Source organism: Taudactylus pleione, unplaced genomic scaffold (genome assembly GCF_031769625.1).
Source record: "Taudactylus pleione unplaced genomic scaffold, aTauple2 ptg000070l, whole genome shotgun sequence".
NCBI classification, from domain to species: Eukaryota; Metazoa; Chordata; class Amphibia; order Anura; family Myobatrachidae; genus Taudactylus; species Taudactylus pleione.
In genome coordinates, this window is record NW_028284472.1 from 4,330,113 (window position 1) to 4,341,186 (window position 11,074).

At 44.5% G+C, this 11,074-nt stretch overlaps 1 protein-coding gene across 1 annotated transcript in view; it reads right to left on the minus strand.

The window, feature by feature from the left end:
• Positions 1–4,764, minus strand: part of LOC148533725 (cytochrome P450 2K1-like) — a 46,727-nt gene extending 41,963 nt beyond the window's left edge. The window contains exon 1 of the mRNA XM_088467221.1: positions 4,505–4,764. Within this exon, the coding sequence (XP_088323347.1) occupies positions 4,505–4,681 (177 nt within the window). The 5' untranslated portion in view covers positions 4,682–4,764. The remainder of the gene's footprint in view (positions 1–4,504) is intronic.
• Positions 4,765–11,074: the final 6,310 nt, after the last annotated feature.

Sequence of the window (11,074 nt, forward strand, 5' to 3'; positions counted from 1 at the left end):
TGCCGCGATTCCTGGCAATTATCTACCCATCCTGCCCACTTCACTAGGATGGGGGTGGGATGACGGAGATCTGGATACTCTGCCGGGGGTGAGGTGGGCTCCCTGAAGATTCGTGAGCCTCCTGCAAATTCATGGAGAGTTGGTAAGTATGTAACACAGTCTCTCAAATGTCTCAGTCCTGTCTCTCACAGGTATAGACATGGCCTCCTGGCCTTCACACAAAGGGCCTGATTCAGAGCCACTCACTAGCAAGAGTCCGCTCGTTGCAGACAATGTTCGCTAATGTGCGCATGCGTGTAGTTCACAGTGCGTGTGCGCAAACTAGTATGGGCGATCGGAATGTGCTCGCTCGCTCGCCCTTCCATGACTGCCCAGTGGAATGAGTGACAGGAGAGGCCGTTTGTGGGTGGTAACAGGGGCAGGGCAGTAGTAACGGGGGAGTGGAGTTGTGGACGCAGGTGTGTCTGAGTGTTTCAACCCCCGTTTCTGAGGCATGCATAATTAACAGGCAGCGTCATAGTACACGTCACCTGGTTGATTTTTACACTGAACTGCTCGCAGTGCTTGTGGCAGGGTACAGTCAACCGCAAGCGCTGCAGTCTGATCCGATGGTTCCCGATGTTCCGATGGTTGTATATACTTCCTGGAGATGATGTACGCAAGTGGGCGGCTAAAGACAGGCTGGTGGGCATCTATAAACACAAAGTGATCGCTCACCAAGACATAGTGGGCGTACTTATGTCTTGCTGTGCGAGCGGATGCCTTGATGTCACTTAGCTGAATTTCCATATGCTGGGAGCGAGCGGCCGCATCTAGCGAGCGGGTCTGAATCAGGTCCAAAGTCCTCTAGTGGTCCTACCTGCCTGCTGCAAGTATGGACCTGGCCTGCAGCTTGGCTGCCACAGCTTCACACAAACACAGTCAGAGATTTGTGGTCCACCCTGCCTCTTGCAGGTCTGGACACTGGCCTCCTGGCCCCCACTGGCCTCCAGGCACACTGGGCTCTATAGCTGCCATAGTCCTACTTAGACTGTATCTTCTGGTAGCCTGTCTGGTCTGCCTCATTAGCCCTCATCTGGGCTCTGTCCACAAGGCAGCCTCTAGGTGTGGTCGCACCTGATATTTGTACCCCGTGTGGGCAGGTCCCTCCATCCCCACACAGAATACATGGCTCAATAGAGCCACCTAGCGTGCTTTTGCCACTGTGTGTATATATATATATTTATATATATAATTATATATATATAGATAGACACACACACACACTCATGTTATGCAATATACTTATTACGAATTCTGTGCTCATTGTATGTATACAACCGTGTGATATACTGTACATAGATCTGTATGGATGCATACAATTTTTTTGGTTACAAATATTTGACTGTACGGTGCTTTAGGGTAATTGCTTCTACACTATGGACCTAGTCTAGCCACACTGGGGCAGATGTATTAACTACCGAGGCGACATCAGCGCATCTTATGTACGCTGATACCATTCTCCCTCATGTGTGATTGGGGGGCTGGGCGGTAAATAACAGAGGTGCTATGCGTCCCTGTCATTATCGGCACTGTTATCTGTAAAATAGCAGCGCTGATAGCCTGGGCAATTTATGAAACGTCAGTTCACCTGACCGTTCTACCCGCTGCAGTTATCAATATTGACAGCTGCAACTGGCGTTGCCCTATTCCCATAGCAGGGACAGTGCTGTCTTTGCTGCTGCGGCTCTGGGGCTGCACGTGGGATCTCGCGATGCTTGCAAGATCCCGCGCATGCTCAGTAGAGCCGACCGGGAGTGAGACACAGCGCATCAGTGCTAAGTTGATGTACTGTGAGCTCTAGCCTGGATCGTCGGAGGGGGGAGCTTTCAATGTTACATCTCATCGTTAGTGATTCCTGCTTCACCTCGGTAAGGAGGCAAAGAAGTAAAAGCGTTATAGCGACACGATAAGTGCCGCTATAATACATCTCCCCCACTGTTCCTTTCCATTCCTTTTCATTATATTGGTGGTGTGCCTCCCTATATCATACCTTTCATCTGCCAGTGAGAGGTTCAGACATGCTGTTCCCTAGGTGTGACTAGCTTTATACTGTTGTTCAGTTGGTGACTTTATTTGATCTTAAATGTGAATCCTGATATAAACTCTATATGTTCCTGTCTACAGCACAATTCCAGCGGCTGATTTTATCCTCTCTGGCTGGGGTTATTTTTTTTGCAGCTGTCAATTTTATCACATTATGTAGTTTTCCTGACTGGTTATTATCACAGGCTAATAACATTGTGTAATATAATAAGCCTGTATAATCTCAGGTAGGACAGCCACTATCCATGATAACCTCTACACAGTGGCATCACAAGGGGGATGCGGGCTGCACCCGGGTGTCACCCACCAAGGGGTGACACCAAAGTGCAGAATCCTCCTCAGTGACAGGAGCCGGATGCTGCACTGTAGGACCCACTGGAGTGACTAAAACAGGGGTTCGCGTTGTGAGGCCACGCCCTTACTCACAAGACCACACATGTTTTTGACGACTATACTCCTCGCGGTCCGCACCGGGTATCACAATGGTGAGTGACGCCATTTACCTCTACAGACGTTTCACGTCTATGACACTCTTTATAGTGTTTGGTCCAATTTTAACATGCTGTATTTGTATTGTAACCTATATTTGGTGCTGTTGTTGGAAGTCTGGAGGAGATGATGGTATAAGCATACATGCCGACTTTCTGGCTGCCCCCCACTGGGAGGGAGCAGCCAAGTTGTCGCAACAGGGAGTGTGGCGGAGGCAATGGTAGGAGGTCATCGCGGCCCTGCCCCCCTGCTATACGATGCCATGACTACTGGTATTGTAAAGCAGGGGGCAGTACTATGGTGATACAATTCAGCGCGGTAAGTGGGTTACTGCGGGAAGATGGGGGGTGGGTTGCAATTTTCGTGAGCCTCCAGTCCGTTCTGGAAGAGTACAAAAGTATAGGTATAGGTGAGGGAAGGAAAAGAGCATGAGGGCAGAGGGCCCTGCTCGTGAGAGCTTAAAATCTAAAATATTGGAAAGTGCAGACCTTTGGGAGTTTGCCCATCATTGTAGGGAATGTAGAGGAAGTTATGGAAATGTTACAAATCCTAACATTATGTATAATGATTATAATACTATAACGACTATAATACTATGATGACTATAATGACTATAATACTATGATGACTATAAGACTATAATACTATAATGACTATAAGACTATGGGGTCTATTTACTATGCAGTGTTAGGAAACAGAGTGAAAAGTGATAAGGTACCAGCCAATCAGCTCCCAACTGTCATTTTTCAAACACAGCCTGTGAGATGACAATTGGGAGCTGATTGGCTGGCACCTTATCACTTTTCACTCTGTCTCCTAACACTGCTTAGTAAATAGACCCCTATGATGACTATAATACTATAATGACTATAATACTACAATAATATAAAGACTATAATACTATAATGACTAAAATACTATAGTGACTATAATGACTATAATGACTAGCTGTTGATTTGTGTTAACAACTAGTGAATTAAGCAATCACAATGCCGCAGTTGACTGGCTTAGCTTAAATTGTATTATATGGTGAGATGGGTAACTATTTGGGCAGAATTCTGACAGTTAGAATGTTGACATGGACATAATGTTGACATTCACAAATGTCAATATGGTTGAAATGTTGACATGTTCGTAATGTCAACACCGACATGTCAACAGTACATTTTTGTGTAGGGTTAGGCTAAAATATGCAAAAACCTGTAAGACGACATTCTGGTACAGGTTGAGTCTCCCATATCCAAATATTCCGAAATACGGAATATTCCTAAATACGGAATAATTTTAGCATGACTGAGATAGTGAAACCTTTGATTTTTGATGGATCAATGTACACAAACTTTGTTTAAGACACAAAATTATTAAAAATAAAGTATAAAATGACCTATAGGCTGTGTGTATAAGGTGTATATGACATATAATGAATTTCATGTATCTACACAAACTTGGAATGAACCACAAAATTATTTAAAATATTGTATAAAATGACCTGCAGGCTGTGTGTATAAGATGTATATGAATCATAAATGCATTCTGTGTTTAGATGTGGGCACTATTCCTAAGACATTTCAATATGGTATGCAATTATTCCAAAATACGGAAAATTCCGATATCCAAAATACCCCTGGTCCCAAGCATTTTGGATATGGGAGACTCAACCTGGTATTGACATGTTAAATGTCGACATTAGGAAGAGGACGTCACTTTAACCATGTTGACATTTGCAATCGAATGTCCAAGTCAACATTCTGACTGTCGACTTTCAGAATCTGTCGCTATTCCAAATGTTGACATTCTAAATGTCGAGTTTTCATACAACACTCTTCTTAAATGCATATACTGTATGGTAACTTTACAAAGCGTCTTCAGATTGGGCACTGTGTTTCTAATAGTCATGTTTCTCCTTTGATAAAGTACGATGTTCACTTACCTCTAAATAAGTCAGGTGAGGCTTCTTTAGATTCACGAGATGTAAGTTCCCAATCAGCGGCCAGCATTTTGGTCCAGGAGGAAAATTAGCTGTGCTTGTTTTATTCCGACGGCTCAGAATATATAAAAGTGTGAAAAGCAGCACAAAGTACGTAGCGACAGAGAGACCCCAATCCATTGTGTGATCAGCGTACAGGCGAGGGACTGGATCCTGCACCTGTGTAATACACTTATTACTCTCTCTGTCTAACCCTTGTGCTTTACCTTTGTCTCAGTGACACTGGGTGATACAGAGTAAGCCAAAAAACAACATTGGGAAACAACTCATTAGAAATGAATCCACTATCATGGGAAGTTTTAAAGGGAACAGTATAACCAGAAAAACCTGTAATGTAGAAATTTGCAAAGTGACTGCAATGAAAATGCCAGTGATCAGGAGTCTTTGTAAATTTGAATTAAGGACTTTTTCGAATATTGGTTTGCTTATGAAACAGTGATATAGGGGGCAACCATTATTATTATTATCCTTTATTTATATGGCGCCACAAGGGTGTAGCAGCGCCTTACATAGTACATAAACAAATGAGCACAGAAGAAAACAGCGACTTACGGTACAAAACAGTGCAGGACAAGGACATGGTATATAAACATTGCTGCAACAGCGGTCATAACACTCAAATAAGCAGCAGGGCGTCAGCAACCAAATGTTAGGTGCCCTTGTGGGGAATTAGGAGTAGACGATCGTATGAGTGAGGGAAGGAGAAGCACATGAGGGACATACAGTATGCGAAACTAGACATTTGGTAATGGGTGGTTCTAGTTCCGACTCCAAACCAGATCTTATGTTACCTTCAGCAGTGCAAGTAGAAAAAATGTATAGAGTCAGTGTATGTGCGCACCCAAAAATGGGTGTGACCATGAGGGGCGTGGTCACTCAAAATGGGGGCGTGTTATAATGACACTCTACCCATTTCTCGTCACTCTGGGAGCATTCTTATCCATTCTGTTCCAAATACACCTTACTATACCTACAGTATATGGTGGTTTCTCTGCAACATGAAACCTCTGAAGAAACTGATCCTCCCTGGGCAGACGTTGTCTTCAGTCGGTATTCACTGTTCATGTAGGAGATCACATGGTCCAGAAAATGCTGTTTATGTAGAAATTAGTGATGTGCGCTGGACCATTTTTGCTGGATTTGGATTTGGCTCTGATTCGTCGTCCAGCTTTGGATTAGGATTTGCCAAACCGCCGTAACTGGTTTTGGGTTTGGATTTTTTACAAAAATTGTCAAAAAAAGCTAAAATCACATAATTTGGGCTTTTTTTGTTCCTGGAGTATTATTAACCTCAATAACATTAATTTCCAGTCATTTACAGCCAATTTAGACCACCTCTCAGCTCACAATATTGTGTTCACCATTATTGGCCAAAGGCTGCAGTGAGCTGGTTGGTTACTAAGTGACAGAGCAGAGGCACAGACACCACAGTTTAAAGCACATCTATGAAACATTGCCACAAAGCAGTGGCAGTAATGAAAGGTAGTGCAAGATGGAATTGTCCTTGGGCCCTTCCACCCACCTTTATGTTGGATATTAAAAAGGACATGCACACTTTAATAAACCAAGCACTTCAGCGACAGGGACTGCCACTTTTGTGGCTAAAGTGTTTGGTTTGTTGGGACCCCCACAAAACAAGCTACCTATTGACTTAAGACTACAGCTCTGCAGTGGCAAGATGTCACTGTTATTGCCATCCTCACCCTCATCAGTGTGTACATCATCCTCACACAATATTAATTAATCCCCGCTGGAATCCGCCATAACACTGTACTGTGACGTAATTGCCAGGAAAGGTCTTCCTCGTGGAATTTACAGTTCATTTTGTCGAACATCATATTTTCCACATTTTGAGGAAGTAGCCTCCTACGCCGTTCGCTCACAAGGTTCCTGGCTGTGCTGAAAACGTTCTCCGAGTACACACTGGAGGGTGGGCAGCTTAAGTAATGCAAAGCCAGTTTGTATTGTTTTGTACAAGGGCTTAGAAATTGCCTTTTTTTCCTTCCAGTACTTGAAGGGACTCTGTGACATGTCTATTTGTACGATGTCATGAAAATAATCCTCCACCATTTTTCGGATGGTGATCGTATCAATATATTTAAAGACCAAGGACCAAGGATTGTCACTGAAGAGACAAGGGAGTGGAAATTTTTAATGAATGGAGTGAATATTCAATAAAGAAGGTGTATCCTTTTTTTTTAAAGGGATGGGTGGTGGTCTCATGAGGACAATAAATTGCTGCTGACCTATTTAAAACCCCGGATTTACTCTTTGTGGCTAGTTCAGTGCTGAGCGTCATTGCCAAGATAAATTGCTTTTGGTTTGTTTTTTGGCGTCCCATTAAACAAACTGCGTTTACTCTCGCTGCTCATCATGGATCCCTACCGTCATCGTCTCATGACAGCATATGCGGGAGCTGTGCTGTTGTCTGTTTGGGCGAGGTCCTCAAAGAGCAGACGAAGAGTACATTTGCGCTGGATGAAGGGATTCCCTCTCGCACATGCCACTTCTTCACGAAATCCGAGAGAAAAACTCTGACGATTTCCGCAATTTTATGCATATGGATGATGTCACCTTCAGTTAGTTGTTGAGTCTGGTGACGCCCCTCATCCATAGGCAGGACACAAAGTTGCGGAGAGCCATACCGGCGGAGGAGAGGCTCATCGCTACATTGAGGTACCTTGCAACAGGAGGATCCCTGGTGGATCTACAGTTTGGCAGCCTCATTTCCATGCAATCTTTGGGCCGCATTATTCCTGAGATGTGCCAAGCCATATTTTCTGTACTGAGGGCCTGAATCAGACTCGGTCGCAAGCGCTGTGTGCTTGCAACTGGGTCGATGGTGGGCCAGTGCGCATGCGCACGACGGGCACTCCGTCGCTCCGGGTCTTGTACCAAAGGGGGCGTGCTGTCGATGTTGAGTGACAGCATGCCCCCTTTGGTGGGCGGGCCGGGGGAGTGGCTTCCCAAACGGAGGCGTTCCCATGTGAACGCCTCCGTTTGGGGGTGGCCCCACTAACATCACGAGTAATGTCAGTGGGAGAGATTTCGGCTCTGTTAGAGCTGAAATCTCTCTGGGGCTTGCGGCCACGAGACCCTACCACAAGGGTCTCGTCGCAAGCCCGTTGGTCGCGATGGTCTTGACCATCGCGACCATCTTCCTGGCCGCTCGCTATAGCTGTGGCTGGTCACCCACAGCTATGCGAACGGCCAGGAGGCCGTTTAAAAAAAAGAAAAGACCGGCCCTGATTCAGAGCGAGCGCTCTGTCAGAGCGTCCGGCTCTGAATCAGGGCCTGAAGCCGCTGTATTTTAAGGTAATTCCAAATTTTACTGACACTTTCACGTTTATACCCAGCCGTATCCCACTCTAGGGTCTTTAAGTGCCTTTTTGTAGATGTCCCTATATTTGCTGCAGTAACCACGCCCCCCCCTTCATTGTGATTTCCAATAGGCAGCCACGCCCTGTTGTTTACTGTCTCTATGAGAGATGTTGCAATACCCACCTCCCTGCATGGCCCTGCAGTCTTTTAAGCTACAAGTGTCCCTATGTTTTAAACATATGTGCATGATTGTAATCCCTTTAAAAGTGTTTTTTTTCTTTGCAGTTCATAATATCGGGTATAGTAGTCCCCTCACCCCTACGTCTATTCATTTTGGTATTGGTAGTGTCCTAGATATGGTCATTTTTGTATGGTGATGTGTTATATAATATAAAATATTAATGCCTTATTTGTGTATTTACGTAATTTCCTTTATTTTTTAGTTTCCGTCTTCCATGGAAGAATGGAAAACTGTGGCTGAAGAATTCGAGTGTAGATGGAATTTCCCAAATTGCGGAGGGGCAATTGACGTGCGCATTATACAACAGGCGCACAGTGGTTCCCTATATTATAACTACAAGGGATATTTCAGTATTGTAATGATGGCCATTGTAAATGCCAATTACGAATTTTTGTATGTGGATGTTGGCAAAAATGGATGACCTCAGATGGTGGTTCTTTCAAAGACATGGGCCCTCATTCAGAGCCACTCGCTAGCGGCAGTACGCTCGTTCCGAGCGATGTTCGCACATCTGCGCATGCGTACGGTTTTTAGTACGCATGCGCGAACCAGTCAGTGCGGCCGAAAATCGTTGGTACGCAATATAGCGAGGGCCTGCTATTTTGAGTGACAGAATGAGGCGTATGTGGGTGGTAACAGTGGAAGGTGCTTGAAAACGGGGAGTGGAGATCCGAACGCAGGCGTGCTTAAAGGTCAAAACGGGCGTTTTAAGGGAAGGCATAATTAATACAGCAGCGTCATTGCCCACGTCACTTGGTTTTTTTTAACTCAGAACTGCTCGCAAAATAGCGGTTGAAAACACCAACCACAAGAATAGCGAGCAGTTCATACGCTGTACGATGTACTCGATTAATCTAATAAATAGCGGACATGACGTATGGTGCGTGCGGCCAGGGGGCGTTTTTATAAAAAAAACGAGCGTATGTTTTGCTCGCTCGTTCAGACTTAGAGGTGGGAACAGACTGCAATTTGTGAACGGATCATTTGAATAGCCACCCCTTGTTTTTGAACGAACGACCACAAATAGCGAACGGCTCTGAATCAGGCCCATGGTCTTTTACCAACGAATGATATCCGGCTGGCTACAGTTACCACCTGCATCCCAGTGCAAATAGCACAGGAATTATGTATTTGTTGCCGATGAGGCATTTGCTTTAAATGAACATGTAATGAAGCCATTTCCACAGAGGGGTTTGGTCAATGAGAAGAGAATTTTCAATTACCGACAATACAGGGTGAGGCGTACGGTGGAGAACGCCTTTGGAATAATGAGCAGTCGGTTCAGAATTTTCTATACTCCTATAAATTTAAGAATTGATAAAATTGACTGGATAGTGCTGGCCTGCTGTGCTCTTCACACCATGCTGCATATAAAATCGACACAGCAAAGGCCAGTATCTACATCCCAGGCAGACACAGAACACATTGAGGATAATCCAATGTGGACATCTCTGTCTGCTCCAAATGTACCCACACCATACTCACGACGGGCCAAACAAGTCCGAATTGACTATATGGCCTATTTCAATGGCGTGGGTGGAGTGCCTTGGCAAGGAAATGTTATTAACTATCACGCAACACTACCTTACATTGTTAATTGTTAAAAAAAAAAGAGTACACCAGCTAACTACAGTAAAAATTATTGTATTTTTCACTTTTAAAAAAAGTATTTTTTTTTAATGTGTATAATGTAATTAATATATTGTTTTTTTACTGGCAGGAATGATGAAAAACTTCTACTGTTTATTGTATTCTAAACCCTAGCCTTCAGCCCCAACCCTTTGTAACCCTCTCATAGGGGTGACAAACATAAAATATTTATTATACGCTAACCAAAGTATCCCACACCAAGAACCTACCCCTCCCAAAGTGGGGTTTGTACCCCTAACCTAATCCCTCACCCCCACCCATACAAAACTTAACCATAACCCCTAAACAATTCCTAAAACTAAACCCCTCCCCTCAACGGGACTTTACCTTGTAGGCTGTGTTGTCCATAGTAGTTCTGATGTTGTGATTAGGGCCCTCATTCAGACCCGGACGCAAGTGGCCGTTCGTACGTTCGGCGTACGTAAAAAAATATGTAAATTCAAGCACTCGCTCGTATTTTCGAACACAGCCAAACATCCTCCCCAAACTCTACCGACCCCTCCTCTAACTAACGAGCGTGCCAAATAGCGAGCGTACATCCCCGAAGTGGCTTGAAGGGAACGCACGCACAAGTACAAACCGGAAGTGGGACTGTCAGATTCCGATTAACTGCTCGTTTATTCTGCCTACCTCCCTCAATCGTATCATGCCAATCAATATATCAATTAGCTTAATTGTTTTTTTGTTTTTTTTCACAATGCAATAAACTTTAATCTTGTCCGTGTTTGTGTTTACCCGCAGAATACGTACGGCCTAAACATTCGCTTTTATTTGTCAAAATACATGTTAGAGCCAATTAAACAATTGTTTTATTTGTTTTTAACCACGCATATTTTCCTGGGTTCATTTCTTTATTTAAATTTGCTTACGCATGTCACTGCATCAAGCCTATCATAACTCTCAAGAGAATTCTGGCCCTGTCGAACACATGACTCATACACTAACCAATAGAATTGGTCCTGTTAATTACCCAAATACATTAGCCAATCAAATTTATTTTCGGGTCTTTATTAAAAATGATTTTTAACAAATACACCATTGCCATCATGAGAGCCTCGGCATTCACCAGGCGCGAGCTGCTGGTGTTAACCGAGGTGATGGATAGGCGGATCACCAGCCAGCCTCCACCCATCACAAATCGCGAGAAGCGTTCCGCATATGCGGAGGTACATGGCCGCCTGCGTTCCTTCGGCTCACGCCGCCAGATCGGCCAGCTGGAGCGCAGGTGGTCGGACCTGCAAAGGCGGACGCCCCGCTTGCTGGCATGCTTTCGCATGCAGATCGCTGAAAGTAAGTTTTTG